Genomic DNA, 18,995 nt, shown 5'->3' with positions numbered 1-18,995 from the left:
TTGTTATTATCGTGTTATGTGTTTTTTTTTTAAATTAATTTGTCCACCAATTTGTCTGAATTTACACTCTTCTTTAAGTGTACTCATATCCCCACAATTTCAAAAAATTTGTTTTTTTTTGCAACCATTTTTGATAACAAACAAACGATTAATAACAAAACATAAATATGCCATTTTTTCCCGGTTATTTTCAAAAAAAGGGAAAGAGCGATGGGAGTATATGCATGGATGAACACACACGTTTGCACAAATGGTACAAGCAGATGAAGGTTGAGAGAGGTAAGTGTTGTAAGAGCACTTCTACTAAAACCAAAAACAAAGTTAAATAAACTAAATGATATTACATGACCAAACTATAGTAGCACGGTTTGCTAAATGAAAAGCTAGCCAAAACACAACAATCAGCAGCAACAGTGAGGCGAAAAATGTACTGTGACAGAAGAACACTAAATGGAACCAACAAACAACATTGCGTTAAGGATTGTGTTCTGTCCTCCTACATGTATGAAACAATGGGAAATAGATTTGTGAGAGGCATGATAAACAACAACATCTCCCGATGATAAATAGAACTCCCAGTTGTTTTCCCTCCCACAAACATTAAGTGGACATTACATTAAAAAAGAATTAAGAAAAATGGACACATAATTGACAGAATATGTGAAAGAGAACTTCCATTAAAAAAACAGAGCTGAATAGCAACTATAGAAAAGAACAGAACAACTGCCACAAAGTGAGTGTAATTATTATTGTAGTTTGTTGTTGTTGTTGTTGTTGTTGTTGTGAGCCAAAACAGTAGTAAAACGGTACAGAAAAAACAACTAAAACAAAGGGAAAAGGCCCCATTCTAATAATAACAATAGACTAGTGTGCTTGTTTGGGTGGCACGGCACGTGGCTCAGCCAAACACAACAACAAAAAAAACCCCCTCTCACCTGATATGGTTCTTTAAATGTTCTTTGCGCATAAATTTCTTCTCGCAATAGGTGCAATGATAAGGAGTTTCTCCGGTGTGCAATCTGTCGAGTAACGGTAGAGAGAAAAAGAGGAGAAGAAGGAACAACGGTGACCCGTTTTGTCCACCACCGGCCACCACCCATTCCGCAACCCGGTGAGAAGGGCGAACGGTGGTGGCGTTGGGTCACCATAGCACACACACACACACGCGTATATTATTCATCAATGTTTAAACAACAGGAATAACAAAACAGTATGTCGCTCGGAAACATATATGATTTTATGATCGTTGCACTTGCATTGTGGGGTAAATGTGGTGTTGTTAGCCATTTAATAAGCTGTTAACTTCTTTTATCAGACTTTGTTGTTTTGTAGAATTTGATCCAATTCTGGGGATGCGATTGTGGAAGGGGAGGGGATCTTATTTTTAGCTAGGTGGGATGGGTGGGTTGATATGCTAAATTTACCCTTTTACTATAAAATGTTCCAAATTTAACGTTGCCGTCAAACTGCCCAAAAGGTTGTTAGTTGGATAATCGCTAGACGGTAATATTATTTCTGTCGATATAAAGTGACCAATTTGCTTTGCAAAAAAGTATGGTACACAATCGATAACTATTTATCAAGAACATGAAACAAATTTTTAAATACACAGAGGAACTATCGAACTATAAAATGTTATAGCAAAAGCTTGCAATAAAGCATTTTTCTTGCTATAATGAACCAAATTGGTCACTTTATACCGATTCACTAGCTAGTAAACAAAATGTCCGATAAAGTTACTCTAATTTAAATCGGATTTCGTGAAAGGATGTGTGTGAAGGAGCATACAGGGAAATGAGACTTGTATAAACATTTAAGTAAGGGAATGAAGTTCTTTTCTTTTTTTTTTAAAGTAATTTCGGGTTTGTGTGTGTGTGTGTCTGGGTTACTAAAGGATCGACGTCCACAGCACAAGCGAATTACTATGCCACTTGAACGACGCTCACCTTGTATGATTAGTCAAATGCTCTTTACGCGTGAATTTCTTGTCACAATAGGTGCACTGATAAGGGGTCTCTCCGGTGTGCAATCTGTCCAGAAACGAAAATGGAAATAAAACAAAACAAAACAAAACAAGGGACGGGAGAGGAAGAACACAAAACATAGGATTGGGATTTGGCGGATTCATCGGGGTTGTAGTAACCGTACAGAATGAAACGAAACAAATGGATAAAACAATAAACGTTGTGGTAGGATCGCACCAAGATAGACGCAGTTTTATTAAGCATTGCACGTTGATTGATGTAAGAGAAAATAAATGAAAAAAGAGAAAAAGAGATGAAAATCATGTATAAGTAACCGGTTCGATTTTTCCTATTTTAGTGGAGGTCTACAAGACAAAGGCCTCCTTTATGGTGAAATCGCCCATCGAAAACATATGGCCATACAGCGCTCAAACACCCTCACGCATTGGGGCCCGTGGAAGAATCTTTCATTGCACAAATCATTTACCGCGACGCATCATCATTTACCGGCTCGCATTATAATATAAATAATGTTATCATGGTACATAAATGTTCATTTATAGCTACAAACATTCATTTTGAGTTCGAAAGATCCTCCAAAATGTGAGAAACAAAATTCTAGTTTAAAACCATAAGCGACTCAGCTCTCCCAAGGCAATGTGGAGGTTATTAGAGCTTGTTGCGCCACATATTTTCGATTTGACGCGTCTTAATGTTAAGCGTACTATTTCCCGCTATAGAGGAACGATTTTCTCACCTGACATGATTGGTAAGATGCTCTTTTCGTGTGAACTTCTTTTCACAGTACGTGCAAGGATAGGGAGTTTCTCCGGTGTGCAATCTGATTTTTTGGATTGTTTTTGTTTGGTTTCGCAAAAGCACGACCGTATCCGCAGAAGATTAAACAACATAAAAATAAATAAAAATGTGAGACGGATTGTTGAAACATTTTTCTTTGATTTCCACTGTTTATACTTTGAACAAATAAAACAACCGCAAGGATGTCAATGTGCTTCAAAAAATATCAACTTGCTATATAAACCTTGACAAAAGAAAAGCTTTCGTTGTTAAAATTGAAAGCTTTTATTGGTTTAGTATGTGAAAGCAATAAATTGAAAAAAAAAATCAATTTCGAATGTTTTTTTTTGTTCAAACATTCATACATTATTTTCCAATCACCCTTTCAACTAAAGTTTGCGTAATAACGCTTGCATATTGACATCCATCCATCGTATTGTTCTACCGATTCATAATAGCATTACATTACGGAACGATTTTCTCACCTGACGTGGTTTGTAAGGTGTTCTTTGCGAGTGAATTTCTTCTCACAGTACGTGCACTGATAGGGAGTTTCTCCGGTGTGTAATCTGGATATGTAATACAGCAATTTTGTATGTGTTTCGTTTTCATCGAACACAGTTAACCGATCACAGAACCCCCATCATGAGCGTAAATAGTAGAAGAAGAATTAACAATGAGACACATGTATGCAATATTTTGCTTTTCATATACAGGTTAAGCCTCCAGCCCTTCCAACAACCATCGTGGTAAAAAAAGTATAGATTTTAATTATAATGAGATTGATCGTGTATGAGAGGATAATGAGGAGGTACGGATTTAGTGTTTAATGGGATACAATTATAAACGGAATTAGAGCTTGTACATCCATTTTGGATTTTTTTTTTGTTATATTATTCCCCACCCTCATATAAGAACACTCTACACCTTGTGAAACATTTTTGTATAATTATGAAACATACAGTAAATTCAGCAAAACATTAAAATAATAAAGTTTATCGTCCATCTTCACATCTTTCTAATGATGTTTAGAGTTTGAGTGTAGTTATCTTCTCTTTCAATTAATATTAATACTTCACTCGCTTTTTTCAAGCACCGCACACATTATCGATCATATTACTTGGCTTGATACACATTTCCGATGATCAATATTATGATTAATACATACAATACATATATAAGAGAGCATCTTTCGCCAGTTCGCTGATTGTGGGAAAATTATTTTGTTAAATAATTTGACAGCGGGCAGAATGTGTTCAGCATTGAGGGGTACCTATAGTACCGGCGCACAACTACCAACGACTGCCATACATATTCATATCGTTTGATCGTAGAAGAGAAAAATAATTATCACATCTTTAACTATCCCAAAACAAACAACATAAGACAAACACGAAAAACTCAACGCAAGACGTTTTTTTAAATAAAAAAAAAGTTTGGTTTTTACACAAAAATAAAAAAATAAATCATATTTCAACAACACGGTGTGTCAGATGGCTAGACAAATTTGAAATATATAATACTGTAACAATAATATTGTGGTAATGTGTAAAATATTTGTCCTGCAAAATTGTGGTGTTTTGTGATTAATTTATCGATATATGTAGTATGTTCATATAAATATATTTATATATCGCGGAACACAATTTAGGTATTTAGGGGAAACACACCTAGAAACTAAAGGGGAAAAAGTGAAGGGAAGTGAAGGTTTGTTTCTGATTTGTTTGTTTTTTTTCTTGATAGGATGGGGAATGTTAATTTGATAAATTTAAACATAAATTTGCTTCTGAAAGCTGCAGCGTAAGAAGGGAAGAACTTTAAATGGCACAAAAGCTTCACATTTGCTTTGTGCGCTATTGTTGAAACACAGTACAACAGCTTTGCTAACAGTATTGTTAAGTAATAGTATTTAAATACAATTAAAAAGCTACTTTCATTAAAATATTCACAAATTGCTGCACATTTGCTCCATTAATTATAGGGAACACCTTTAGTAGCCAAAAGTATTCTTTGCAAAATTAATTAAAACATGAACCAAAAGGGAAGGACATTGTGGAAGGGAAGTGTTTGTATGTATGTGTGATTTTGCTGATGGGATGTGTAAATATAGACATTTGTGTGTGTGTGTGTGTTTTGTATCAGTGATAATGAGTGATGGTAATGTGTAATAATATTTGCTTATATCTTTCCTTATTTCATATTTCCATATCGAAATTAAGTAAGATACAGCACAATATAAGATATTTAATATACCAAATCATAAGGCTGCAGTTTTTTTTCTTAGTTTATCTTGTTTTGTTAAATTAAAAATGATTAAAATATTGATGATGGCTCTGTATTTTTTTTTGTTTTGTTCATAAAAAGGGAGATTGTAAGTGGTGGTGGTGGTGGAAGGGAGAGAAACAAAATAAGACTGATGGAACAAGCGCTCACCTTATGTGATACGTTAATCGTTCTTTGCGGCTAAATTTTTTATCACAATATGTGCATGCGTACGGAGTCTCTCCGGTATGGATTCTGTTTGGTTTGGAAAGTGAAGAAAAAGAGTGATTTTTTTTAACAGAAGAAAGAGAGAAGAGAGAGAGAAAAAAACGATTGGCATTAAAACAATGTTGGCTAGATTTAAAGGAAGAATATGAGTTGTTGTTTGGTTGTTGTTTTTTGGCTTTTGATTTTTTTTGCTCTATTATTGTAACTATTTTCTTTTTTGTTTACTGGTGGGTTAGTGGTGGAAGAGTCTTTCGTTCTGATACTCCTATACGTTTTTTTACTCGATTTATGTTTTGTTTGATTTGCTGCTGGATAGGGCAATAGCCCTGTACTTTTCCAATGGAAGAAAACGGATCCATTTTCTTCGGTTTGTAAAACAATCGTTTTATTACGAAATTTAAAAAATTTGGCGAAAAAAGAAAAAGAAGTAACTAAATTTGTTTTCTAATTATAAACATATTTCAAATGAGAACTTAAACAATTGTCAAACTACTAAACAATAACTAAAGCTCTGATAAAGCGACGCTCTGTAAATCTGACGTCATATGTCGATTTCTTCTTTTCCAGCTAATTTAACAATTGTCTCACAACAACGGAAAGCTTGCAGAAACACACCCTTCAACGATTTATTTACTCGCTTCAACCCCCAAAACAGCAGCGCACCCAAACAAAAGCAACACACCCAGAAAATGGGCAAACTGACACACTGTCGGTGGCAATGACAGACGAGTGTGTAAAGGTGTGGGGCTCAGAAGGTCAAGGTTTCCACACTCCTTTCAACCAGAAAGCACAAAGCACTTTTTGGTATACTATGCAGCAAACAATGGTAGTAGCGGCACACAACACAGCAAAAGAGCAATACGCTAATAGATGTCCTCCCTATATGCCCACCCCCTCCTTCCTAGCATACTCTCTCTCTTCTACACATTATCCCACACATTTTCCCTTTTCGTCATACAAAACATAAACGTTACATCGTCCCCCTTTGGTGGGGGGCTTCATCTACTCGATTACACTCGGGGGAGGTCCTCCTTGGTTTGTGGTGAGGTGTGTATGTATGTGTGTATATTAATATGAACACACACACACATACTGATTTTAGAAGCAGGCTCGATTACAACACCGGGGGCGGGTAGGTTAAAATGAACATCCAAAAAAAAAAGCTAACTGACTAAGCTTTTCCCGTGATTTTTCTTCGCAAAACATTTCCACAAAAAAAAAACGGGCTTTAGCTTAAACTTTACATTTTGCACATAGCACACGTTGCCATATTTTGTTTTTCATCTGGGTTTGTTTTTCACAAGATTCCTCCCATTTCGTTAATAATCTTGGTTACGTTCTGTCTAGTTTCAGTTCCTCTTAGTTTCGATTACTGTTTATTTGGGTTTTGTTTTGTTTTGCAGGTCAGGTAATATTAAATCAATTGCAAACGCTCACCTTGTGTGAATCGTTAAACGCTCTCTTCTACTGAATTTCTTTTCACAATATGTGCATTGATAAGGGGTCTCTCCTGTGTGCAATCTGTAGAAGAGAAAGATATTGATAGAGAGAAAGAAAGACTGCGATGGGGAAGAGCTTGACGGGCGAGTCGTGAGGAAGGGGAACGTCACTTTGAAGAAGGGGAAGAAGGGACGGTGGAAGGGTTTGTTGCTTGTTGCCAACGATGCGTTCGTGAAAGATCATTTGTTTTTCAGCACACGAAGAAAAGGATTGTCATTGAAATTGTTACTATAAATGATTAATATTGTATAAATATTATCATTACGGTGGAATTGTTTCAATCATGCCAATCTCTCTTCTTGGCTTTAACGACCTTACAGGTCACGCCGGTCATTTCTGGCATACTAGACTTATTTTTACCACGTAGCCGGATAGTCAGTCATTGCTACGGGGGGACGATCCAGATGGGATTTGAACCCGGTCCTGCCGTGTGGACCGGCGCCGTTTATCACATGCACCACCGGGCCGCCCTCATGCCAATATGATTTATATTATAATAGGTTTTTGCAAAAGTTGCTATGGAAAAGATCTCGAAAATCTCTAAAATCAATATTATAAAAGACTAAGACACCTAGATGCAAAAGTAAATTGACTAATTACATGTTCTATTGTAATAGAAGTCAACAAAATTGTAATTTTTACCTCAAATTTAACAAAAACAATGATACTTTTGTTGAAGTGTAAACTAACGAAGAAAATAAAACGAGTTAATATTAAAAATCTCCTTGGTTTAACGACTTATTAAGATGATATATAGCTCATAACTCCTATGGTGTAATAGATTAAATGTGTTATGCTACTGACATACTCCAGCCTTATTCGAGAGAGTGATGAAACACATAAGATTTGATACACGATCTTCGGCCGAAAACCGAGGCACAATACCATTAGACCGATTCATGAACAGAAATCTATAATGTAGCAAAGAAATATATTCCAGAAGAAGTCTCTCGTCTAGAATTCCAATGACAACCGAGCGAACATAACCGAGTATTACTTCCACGATCGCAAGATACACGGAAGCATCATCAACAACATGATCGTGAAAAATCCTTGCTAGACATTCGATCTATTCACGAAAGCAACCGAAGAATGGATAAAAGACAAGCAAAAGAAATTGGAAGAAAGTGGAGTAAGGGAGGGAAGATGAGGGGGAAGAGGGTGGTTTCTCTTTTCCATTGTTCGTTGTGCTTTTGCGCCCACGCGCTTTCTTCTCTTCTGTCTCGAGTCGGATCATCGAGAGCACTGGTAGCGGGGTCGTGAGGGGGGAGAGTTTTTGGGTGGAAAACCGGTGGGAGGAGCGCAGCTTGAGAAGCAGCTCAATTCCTTCATCTTATTCATTGTGAACAACAAACAAACAAACAAACGTTACGTCATAAGAGGACCCCCCACTGGTTGTCCCCACAATTTGTTTTTCGTCCTTCTTGAACGCGCGAGTTTATATTGCTGGGTGTATATGTTGAATGTTTTTGTGTGTTTGTGTATATGTATGTGTACATGTGTCTGGGACTCTCACCTGACGTGATTAGTAAGGTGCTCTTTGCGGGCGAACTTTTTCTCGCAGTACGTGCAATGGTACGGAGTCTCTCCCGTGTGCCATCTTGGATCGATTATCACACGCACGTGACATGTTGTATTACACGTGTTGCCGCCGTCGGAACGTTCGATGATTTAAGGGATTTTAATGGGGTATGAAGACACAAGGGTACGTAGGTATGTGATTGATTAATGGAATTGTGTGGATGTGTGTCACATTTTAGAACGCAGCCACGAATAATCGTTGACGATACAACGCACGATGCACAGATTGTAGTAGACGACACACGCAGACGTTGAGGTTTAATTGGAAGAAGATTTCCGAAAGGATGCAACAAAATTGTTTTTCATTTACATCCGATCAGATTCCGGTTGATTATCGATGTGTGTGGAAGGGCGCGCGCGCACGTGAAATGCAAAAAACGGGGTGGAAGAAAATAAGAAAAAAGAAAGAAAAAAACACGTTGTAGAAAACTTTCACATTAAACGGTTGCATTCGCTTCAAAAAGGTGCAGAATGGGGCGGGCGAGCGGTGAGACGCACTAACAAATGGGGACGAACTTTCGTGAGAACGAACCACAAACAAACTCGCGCCCGGAGGTTGTTGGGGCGCGTTTTAATGCATGTGCCTTCAAACCTCCACGCGTTTATTGTGTGTCTGTGTAGGTACACGAATGCGTTTGAATGCATCAAATTTGATTATGTTAAATTAATTTATTTTTTTTGCTCTGCTTTCCTAAGAAATGTATTTATAGATAAATTAAGTTATTGTTTGCAAAAAGATCGTTTGTAGATATTTATGGTATAATATTTTACCAGCCACCAAAAAGGATGGGAACATAAAGCCGAAAATTATTGTTGCGCCCTGCTAAGTTCACCAATGTGATCAAACAGAACTATAATATGATAAAAGGAAACCAATTTAGCAGAGACACTAACAAAGATACAAACATAAAAACACACGCATCATAAGACTCAGCGGGAGTTGTTTGATGATTAAAGCCAAAAAAGGGGGAATGTTTTTTTTTGAACATAATTTAAAATTTTTATAACACTCTCTTTCCACACAAGAATGACAGAGGAAAATCGTTTTAACCCATCATAGAAAAGAATTTCTTTTTCCTGTCCTGCAACTGTTTTTTTAAGGTTCGTATAATTCGCGTGTTGGTGCTGCCCGAATGTGTTGTGTTGTGCTTCTTTTTTCCCATTGTTTATATAACGAAATATACTGCCCGAAAGACATTTCTTTTGTTCAATTTTGATAAAACAATTTCAATTTTGAATATTCACTTCGATAAAGACACAGGAGGATCACCTCATTACAACAAAACCCAAAGCTGCATTGAAGGGACAACATTTCCTCTTGCCCAAAACAAAATTTAATTATCGATAAATTGTTCTTTTTCTGGGAAGAAATGTTGCACCACAAAAAATGCCAAATGTATTTTGATATAATTTTGTAATAATTTTGAATTTCCACAAATAAATGGAAACAAAGCAAAGGGAGCTGAGGTTTGATTTTTTTGCTTGTGCCTTTATCGCAAATGCTTCTTGTTGCCAAAGGAAGGAATGTTGCCAAAATGTTGGGCTTGGGTATTTTTTTATACGGTGCAATGTGTGAGAAAAACGCAACGCGACACATATCAAAGCTTCAATCGTCGAATACAGAGTAAAGTCCAAATAACTTTTTTTTTCAACAACAACAATAGTTGTAAGAAACAGAAAAAAACTAATGCTTTTAAATAAGAAAGAGCCAGCCAGGTTTCTAAATGTGATTGTTCCGTCCGTCAAACTCTTCAGAAAGACTGTTGCTACGGGATTTAAAAAAAAATATGCGAAACAAATCCAATTTGCCAAAAAAGAAAATTTTAAATGCCATTTTATGAAGCGTGTAGTTTTCCGTGGAAAAATGTTTAATAAATTAAAATTATTTCATAGATTTAAACAAGTTACTGTATAGATTTCGGTTTTGCTACATTATAAAGTCACCATCGCCAGCTAATAAAGGACAATGTCCAGCTGTGAATGTGTGTTGTAAAAAAAAAAGTTCGCTTCTTTTAAGCAATAGTAGTAAAAGTAATAGTGGTAGTTGTAGTAAATACATGTAGGACGATAGTGTAGCATAATTAGAATAAAATAGAGCAGGTTTTCGTTAAATTATCGAAGCGGTGTGTGCCTTGGCCGAAGCGCTCACCTTATGTGATACGTTAAACGTTCTTTTCGGGTAAATTTCTTCTCACAATACGTGCACCGATAGGGAGTCTCTCCAGTGTGTATTCTGTTTCGGATTAACGGTTAAGAATATATATTTATATGTAAGAAAAAAAGATAGATAAAGAGAGAAGAAATAGAGAAAGAGAAGGAGAGAGAGAGAAAAAAACAATGGGACACAACATTAATTAAAACAAACACACCAACATTCGCTAACGAGACGAACGAAATTGTTTTTTTTTTGTATAAATTGCGGAAAAGTTATTATCTTTTTTTTGCTTTGTTTTGCTTGTTCTCGGGGCATATGAGGAGGAAGGCTTCGCCAGTAGTACTGATTAGCGGTTCGAAAATGCTACGAAGGAGGTTCCCATCGACAAAAAGACAAAACAAATGAAGACTGCCTTCCGGATTTACATGAATTTTAGCAGCAGATAAAACAGGCCAGGGTTCGTCTCTTGTTTCTTAACTGAATCTTTTCTTCTAAGCTCTCTCGTTCTAGGGGAAATTCTAGTTGGAAATAGTTGCTTGAGTTTCAATTGTAATTTTTTGCAAAATTTTGTGCTTTTCAACGAGCTAACTATAAACTTTAGCTACACAACATACAAAAAATCTCAAGCAACCATTACATACAACAAAAAAAAATACATTTTGTAAGGAAATCCCCCTTAGTGCGTGCTATGTTCTGTATATTATGTACAAGAAAAAAAATCATTTCCTTCCCCGTAGTGTACAATAGTGCAATATGTTGTATTTTTTTATATCTTCACGTTATCTTTTACTAAGGCAGCACCCCACCAGGACAAAACTGTATATAGTTTTTTTACGGTACAGAGTCTATCAACAGTGCAGAGTATACTAATTTATTATAATACACAATCTGGTTTACGTAAGTGCCCTTCCAAAACCGCTTTACAAAACCAACTGTCATTAGTGCGTTTTGTCACGACAAACACCTTTTACAGACCCCAATCTGCTGCTACAAGAAGAGCTGAAGCGGGAAACTTATATACAAAATCATGTTCCAAAACCATTTAGTATCCTTGGAACCATCCAAAAAAAAACGGAAAGAGAGTTGAATTATATTGATTCCTCAATGGACTAATATGCTTCTTTCGTCACTCTCTGGGAAGCAAAGTACGAGAACGCGAGAAGGAAAAAAACGAAGACATCAAACACATGTTTGGGAGGTTTCATATCACGCATTACAAAATACAACAAAATATTGCGGACCCCTTTCCAATCCTTATGACGGGAATCGCCGTAGAATGGAAGGGAAACAAGCGCGGGCACATTAGAATCAGCAAAGGGGGAGCTTGAAATTGAAGGGGGTTGAAAACAATCACAGCACGGAGTGGACAGACACGCTTTCTCACCTGACATGGTTGGTTAAATGCTCTTTGCGAGTGAATTTCTTGTCACAGTAGGTACACTGATAAGGAGTTTCGCCGGTGTGCAACCTGTTGGAGAAGGTAGTTTGATGATGGGGGAAGGGAGCGGATACGGAAGGGCGTTTTGTAGGGAATCAAAACGGTTTGTCGATTAAACATTAGTTGACATTGCAGTCGACACGCACCTTAGGAACCACCCAACAAACAAGCATAACACACAGAGAAAACCAAAGCTTTTCACTAGTGTACAAACACACACAGACGATGTGTGATAGATTTTTTTTTGCATTTGCAATCTTATGGGAAAATTCGTTTTAGTTCAACGGAAGAAAATTTGCATGACCAACATTTATAGAGTTTGTTGTCTTTTTTTTACGATCAATAATGATCATAAACTTTTCACCAAAAAAACATAACATAGATGCAGTTTCTTATGAAAAAAGACAAGAGAACTCTACGACAAGAGGAAGAAGAAGAAGGAGAAGAAGAAGCAGGAACACGAAGAAGAAAGAAACGCCAATATGGAAGAAGAGTACACTGTTATCCAGCACTAAATGTAGCGCCTTCATCGCTTCTGTGACTGTTTCGATCAAAAGATTTCAACGATCGCACCCAGGGGAGTAACAACACAAAAAACACACACACGAGAACCAGCCCTTTTTCTCTTGTTTGAATCCGTGTCCGTGGGGATTATTAAGACTTTTCCTACAGAGTGAATGTCCACGCGCAGATTTTTCTGGGAGAAAATTGTACCCAGCCTTTCGAGGAGAGGTGATGAACGTACCATAATTGTATTTTAAACACGACGTGTCACTTGTACAGATTCGACTCGCCTAAACCTAAATGCGAAGCAAAAACGAGGACGAAATAAACGTTTAAAAAGGATTTTGAAAACAAAAAAAAATCCTTTTGTTTATAAACGCCTTCCGTTGTATATTTTAAAACAAGTTACATAATTCTCGTTCGGTAAAGGATCTAGATACAATTTTCACCCCGAACCCTACGCAGAGGACCCCCTCCGACACGCGCCTGTTGCAGTGAGCAAGTGTGAAAGACATCGTTTCATTTGTTGCCATGTTTGATTTTGCTGTACGTAAAACTGCGCTTCTCGCTTACAGGGGGAAATTATTTTCTTACCCGTTTGTTCGCAGTTTTATTTTGCTTTTTGTTGATCCGGCTGTTTTTTTAAACTGTTTGCTAACCTACGACCTATGATGGAATGAAAGCCCAAGCCGCAATAGTGCAGTTTTCCGTTGTTGTGTTATTTTAGTATGCACACCTACATAGCCAACAACAATCCCTTTGCTTTTTGTCTAACGAAGGGGAGGCTTTAGGCCTTTAGAGGTTTTTTAAACAAAACGCTCACTGGTCAAGCTTAGCGAAAAACATTAGCAAAGTGTACGAAACAAAACATAAAATTACACAAGAAGCCGAATTCAACCGTATTCCTTCGAGCTCTTTTACAAACCAACGAGAGCTTTACTAAAATGCAAACAAAACAAATACTCTTTCCTACTATACTCCTTGCAGCAGCAGCAGCAGAAACAAACAAATAGAGATGGAGCCGCCTTATCGTAATGCTTTTTTTTGTATCTTCCTAGAGGGTGATGTTACTTTCGATCGGGATTCCTCCTTCTGGTTTTCTTTTTTCTTCATCTTGCTAACCTCTCTCTGTGTCCCTCGATCTCTCACTTTCTATCTGTCTTTCGCGTTTCGCAACAAAACGCATTCTGGCCCGCCATTTTCTTCTGTTCAGAACGAAAACACCGTTCCGCCACGTGGCCGGTTCAAGCCTCGTTAACCTCCCATCCATCTCTTCCATCCTGTTGCGTGGTATAAAGATCGATATACCCTTTTTCTTTTACAGATCGGTAAAAAGCATGAAAATTCCGATACGCAACGAACGATGGATGGAAGAGGGAAGGAAGAAGGCAGGAGGTGAGCAAGAGAGCAAAAACAAATAGATTTCTTTTTTATCTGCTTTTTTCTTGGGGGGGTGTTGTGTGTGCGTGAGACAGACAAGGGGAAGATTAATGATAGCGTTCAAGCTCACCTGACGTGGTTCGTTAAGTGTTCTTTCCTAGTGAACTTTTTCTGACAGTAAGAACATTGAAAAGGAGTCTCGCCGGTGTGCAACCTGTCGAAGAAGGGAGAGCGGGATGTTATGATTAGTGTCCAGCGTCAAAAGAGCACCTTTCGTGTCCGTGGCATGGTTGTGTTATGTGCCCTTTTTTCAAAATCAAAGGAAAACACATACACACGGCACACGATTTAAAACATTCGTCCTTTGTAGAGAGAGACAGTGAATGTTTTTTTTCTGTTTTTATTACAGGCGGGCGCTAACATGAGCGTTAATTTTTTCGAAGTTAAAAAAAAACAAAGCGCAAACCCGTCCTTTTGAAAATATGAAAGACCCACAACTCGAAAGTATGGGCTGTTCGGTGGTGAGCGTTACATCTCGATCAGCAACAAAATAAAATCAATGTTGACTTTCAACGGTGTCTGGTCAGAACTAGAAGTATCCTATATCAGTCTCCCCGGAATTGCGCGATACTCCACACGTCATGCTCCAATTGCACGCACTATCATCGATTGATCCTTGCAGGACAAAGTAAAACCGGCAGTACTCGAGAAGAAAAACTCACACATATCCCCCGAGCATTTTTCCTCTATGGTTGATTCATTTCTATTAGAGTCGCGTTGAGTTCGATCATATTTTCAAGAACGTGTTTGCCTTTTTTTAGTATTTATGTTTAGGAATTCTCTTGAGGAGAGTAACTTATAAAAAGGTAAAGAAAAAAATTGGAACACAAATCGTGACGGCATCTGTGCGGATGCCGTCACACACTTGAGCGATCGCTCACCTGACGTGGTACGTTAAATGTTCTTTGCGAGTGAACTTCTTCTGGCAATAAGAACACTGAAAAGGTGTCTCGCCGGTGTGCAACCTGTCGAAGAAGGGAGATCAGGATGGTTTTCATTAGTAACGCCGCCATTGGGCCATTATTTGCTTCGTTCCGAATTTAGTAATTTTGCATTAAACACATTGAAAACACAGGGTAAGGTGGGAGAGTTCGGGAGTGATCAGGATAACGTGGAGTGATGTTTTCTTTTAAAAATAACATGACATAATAGGATGTGTTGGGGGAAAAAAGGATAGCAAATCTGGCTGGAAGACGCATCTTCAGGAGGAATATATGAAAGCTTGCACAAGCAAGGATACACAACAATACAACAGATCTGAGCATTTTCGAACAAACCGAACCACCGCTGTCCCGTGAAAAAGGAACACCACGCACACAGACTTTATCAGACCAGTTCTGGCTCGTATCATGAACGGAAGAACTGGAATCACCAAAAATATTAAGGTGAACAGTACATATGTCTCATATCCCACCCTGTGTTCGGAAATCATCCGAAATAGTTAGCTCCTCTTTGTGGTCTGAAACGACTCTTGGTGAGATTGATGTAGTTGTTATACACCTTCGCTTGCGAATATTCATATTCCCTCCAGAATTCATTACACGGATAGTGGGGGCGGCTGAAGAGCAACTATTAAAGTGCCAGTTGGGAGCAAGGAACACAACGGGGGGAGGAGGATGACGGGGAACTTTGGAGATACTCTGTGTCTTAGTGTTTTGAGCGAACAGCTCACCTGACGTGGTTCGTTAAATGTTCTTTCCTAGTGAACTTTTTCTGACAGTAAGAACATTGAAAAGGAGTCTCGCCGGTGTGCAACCTGTCGAGAAGAATGAAGAGCGGTATTGGTTTGGATTAGTTTAACACGTCCCGTGAACACAGAGGATAAGTAGAACAACTTGAACCAGGGGCGACACAGGGCATTTCATTGGAGGAACACAAATACATCCCGCTTTCACGCAAAACAACCACATAAAGAATGGACGTAAGACATTCCCTTCCAGAGAATAGTTTAGTGGACTTGATCGACCAGTACACGATGAGACCAACGACGAAACGTTAAGTAATAGACACCGTACAGAGAGGGAAGCAAGATTTTCGACCATTTTTTTAAACAGAAACCACGGCAGAGTGTATAACACCCATTTTCTAATATCATTAAACATTTTCAATTCACATTTAAATTTAATAATCCCATTCCTCGAATTCTGATGATAATTTTATACCCAATAACAATTGTTTTCAAGGAATTATTTTACATTCCTCAAAGTATAAATCCACTAGATTATTTGTTCGGTTTATTACGCCTGAATGTATGCAATGTCTCTTTTTCATCTTTGGCAATAAGGACGTATGATGATTTGCATTGCATACCTTCAGGCGTTCAAACCAAAAACACATAAACCAACGGCATTTCATAGGACTAGGGTAATTTATAGCATGCAGCATTAGTGTATCCTGTAAATAAAAAGTTTTGATTAGGAAAATTGGTAATCAAATTAATCCCAACTGGATATTATTCAGGGAGCTTTTCCTCTGTTTCCTTTCCGTGGCACTGATGATCTGAAATAAGGATCTAGTTCGTAAAACACCTCCAGAAGATGCTACGTTACAGCTTCAATAACACACCGACGATGCTTGCTTTTTATTGAATTGGTAATTGATAATGAGGAATCTGCAATAATGTTAACGGTTAATTGAATATCCTTTCTCCTTAGAAAGGATATTTAAAAATATCTAATTTCTTCAATTTTTTTTCTCTCTAATGCGTATGAATATCCATTCATTTATGAGGCACAGATTCACTCACCTCGTGTGATTAGTTAAATGTTCTTTACGAGTGAATTTCTTCTCACAGTAAGTGCACTGAAATGGTGTTTCACCGGTATGTAATCTGCGCAATTTATCGCCAGAGAAGTGAGAGGAATTGTAGCAAATAAAATCATCCCAAAACAAGCACGCATTGTGCGTTGGAAAATTTTGGAACATTTACGGAAATTGTGGTGAAATAGCAATAGTAGTAACAGTAGTAGTAGTAGTAGTAGCAGTGACAGGATAATTGTTTTTTGACAGTTTGTTTTGAGTTGAAGTTTATAAAGCAAATTTAATGGTACATGTATGGCGGCAGCAGCACGCAGACATCATCGGGAAGGATGAAAAAAATGGAAAAAAGAGAAAAAGAAAACAACAAAATTGCATCTATTAGAAAACTGTCAATTGTCCGCCGATCTGACAGCAGCAAACGGTATGCATTCTCCGGATGAGGGAAAACGCACTAGCACAAGATTTTGAGTGCGAGTTCCTCATTGTTGTAATACACGTAATTATTTTTTTATGATAAAACAATTTGACATTTTTCTAATCAACGAACGTTAGACCACCCTCCCTTTTCACTGGCACGTGGAGGAGAAAGGCATATGAGTTATGCATTACATATGGGGAAATATTTTCCTTTTAGTCCTATTCACATACATGCCATAATTCATCATATCCTCTCAGTGCATATAATCGCACACAAGCGAGTGTAAAAAAGAAATTTTGAATCTCTGTTTATGCCGAAACAAAATTCGCACCGATGACGCCGTGTGTGTTCGGCACTGGTTCACGGTTAGGAAAAAAAACAAAGTGTGCCAATTCACTTTCCTCTACCGGAAATGGAAAGGCTAATGCATCTCTCCTCCCAGTGAGGGGTAGGGTGGTGGTGCGGTCGTTTGAGAAAAAAACAAACAACAAGACACGCACGCAAAATCGTGAGAATGGAAGCAATCATTAGCAAGAAGAAGGAAGCATTCTCTCACCTGACATGATTGGTAAGGTGTTCTTTTCTCGTAAACTTCTTCCCGCAGTATGTGCACTGGTAGGGTGTTTCGCCTGTGTGCAATCTGTTCGAGGAAGATACAAAGAGAGAGAGAGAGAAAGGGAAAAGAGAGAAACAGCGTGAATCAATCAAAGATATCCTTGGATATTTGTTTTTTGTTTCTGTTTGCTATTAAGAAAAAAATATGCCGTTTGCTTTACTGAGGGCATATCGGATCGATCCCGCACCATCCAATCTCCTATTTCTGCCCCTTACACTGAGGATCGGGGGATTGTTATCAAGGAGTGTGTAACAAGAAACTTCCACTAAACATTGGTAATGTAAAAACCAACAGACAACATAAGAACGCACGATACTTATTAAATGCACGCGAGATAACTCATCGTAGTATGCGTGTTTCCAGGGGGAGAAAAAATACTTGCAATTGTACCACATACAGATGTTTTGCTTCAATTCTTTAAATTCGTATGGTGGAGTCAAAGCTATAGCTGCTGACGTTTCAAAATTTCGTGTTATTTTACCGGAACAGTTATTCGAACGTTTGGAGACAAAATTCGATTGTAAAATGCCTAGGAGCGGCTCGAAAAGGCACACCTATTTAAGCGAAATAACAACATCACACAATACAGACCAAGTTGTCAGAATGCTACAAACTCAGAATAGGAGATATTTCAATCGTATTATGAAGCGTCTACTACTACGTCCACCTGTCAAACGTAACCAACGCAACAGAAGTAACGGAAGGTATGCTGTTTCAACACTGCGGGCAACAGTGAAGGATATTAAGAATTGGCAGCACTTTACCCAGCGGATACTTTTCCGGCCATTTCCACCGTTAGCAAAAGTTTTCGGTCGAAAATCTTACCCCCCGCAGATGTACAGTTAGGGGAAATAATCAATTATGAGTTCCGGGGTATAGATAAAAAGCGTAAAGTAAGGTAACTACTAAGTTAAACTAATTTTTACATTTAAAATTGGCAAGAAGAGGAGCGACACGACAAACTATTGTGTAAGATTACTGTAATTATTAATGTTATCCTTTTTATTTTAGGCATCTTCAGACGCGAACTATAACGAAAAAGTATGATTATATGCATCGTGGAATAGAAATGAATTTTGTAACATAACAATCCTGGTTTGTGTCGGTAACATTGTTTTGGAGAGTTAACGAAGAAGGGCAGTATAGGCAGGAGGATCCGATGACAAAATCATCTCGATGGAGTTGAACAATAATAAATCCAGCTACACGATATCAATGCATGTGTTCACTTATGTAAAACGAAGATTCAAAAAAGATTTTCCATTACCAGACTGAGACAGACAAGAAGAAAGGGCGGTTGTGCGTGTGTGTAGTTGACCACACGCGGTTGT

General features: G+C 37.9%; 1 protein-coding gene and 1 long non-coding RNA gene across 51 annotated transcripts in view; one reads left to right on the top strand and one right to left on the bottom strand.

Moving 5' to 3' along the window:
- The window catches only part of LOC125766582 (zinc finger protein 271), a 58,362-nt gene that overhangs the window by 16,837 nt on the left and 22,530 nt on the right, over nucleotides 1-18,995 (bottom strand). For 18 of the 50 annotated variants that reach the window (XM_049432696.1, XM_049432688.1, XM_049432721.1 and 15 more), the window contains exons 9-22: nucleotides 17,605-17,688; nucleotides 16,617-16,700; nucleotides 15,543-15,626; nucleotides 14,752-14,835; nucleotides 13,941-14,024; nucleotides 11,873-11,956; nucleotides 10,483-10,566; nucleotides 8,269-8,352; nucleotides 6,690-6,773; nucleotides 5,196-5,279; nucleotides 3,248-3,331; nucleotides 2,722-2,805; nucleotides 1,947-2,030; nucleotides 936-1,019 (exon numbers count right to left, since the gene is read on the bottom strand). In XM_049432696.1, coding sequence (XP_049288653.1) covers nucleotides 936-1,019; nucleotides 1,947-2,030; nucleotides 2,722-2,805; nucleotides 3,248-3,331; nucleotides 5,196-5,279; nucleotides 6,690-6,773; nucleotides 8,269-8,352; nucleotides 10,483-10,566; nucleotides 11,873-11,956; nucleotides 13,941-14,024; nucleotides 14,752-14,835; nucleotides 15,543-15,626; nucleotides 16,617-16,700; nucleotides 17,605-17,688 — 1,176 coding nt within the window. The remainder of the gene's footprint in view (nucleotides 1-935; nucleotides 1,020-1,946; nucleotides 2,031-2,721; nucleotides 2,806-3,247; nucleotides 3,332-5,195; nucleotides 5,280-6,689; nucleotides 6,774-8,268; nucleotides 8,353-10,482; nucleotides 10,567-11,872; nucleotides 11,957-13,940; nucleotides 14,025-14,751; nucleotides 14,836-15,542; nucleotides 15,627-16,616; nucleotides 16,701-17,604; nucleotides 17,689-18,995) is intronic. The other 32 variants (XM_049432734.1, XM_049432691.1, XM_049432716.1 and 29 more) reach the window with 30 other exon arrangements.
- On the top strand, nucleotides 17,697-18,880 carry LOC125766625 (uncharacterized). Its single transcript, XR_007418677.1, has 2 exons — nucleotides 17,697-18,562; nucleotides 18,676-18,880. It is a non-coding gene; the product is annotated as an uncharacterized LOC125766625 (long non-coding RNA).

The sequence above is a fragment of the Anopheles funestus genome, chromosome 2RL (assembly GCF_943734845.2).
Source record: "Anopheles funestus chromosome 2RL, idAnoFuneDA-416_04, whole genome shotgun sequence".
Classification (NCBI taxonomy): Eukaryota; Metazoa; Arthropoda; class Insecta; order Diptera; family Culicidae; genus Anopheles; species Anopheles funestus.
Note: the sequence above shows the minus strand (reverse complement) of the source record. Positions and strands in the feature narration are given on the sequence as shown.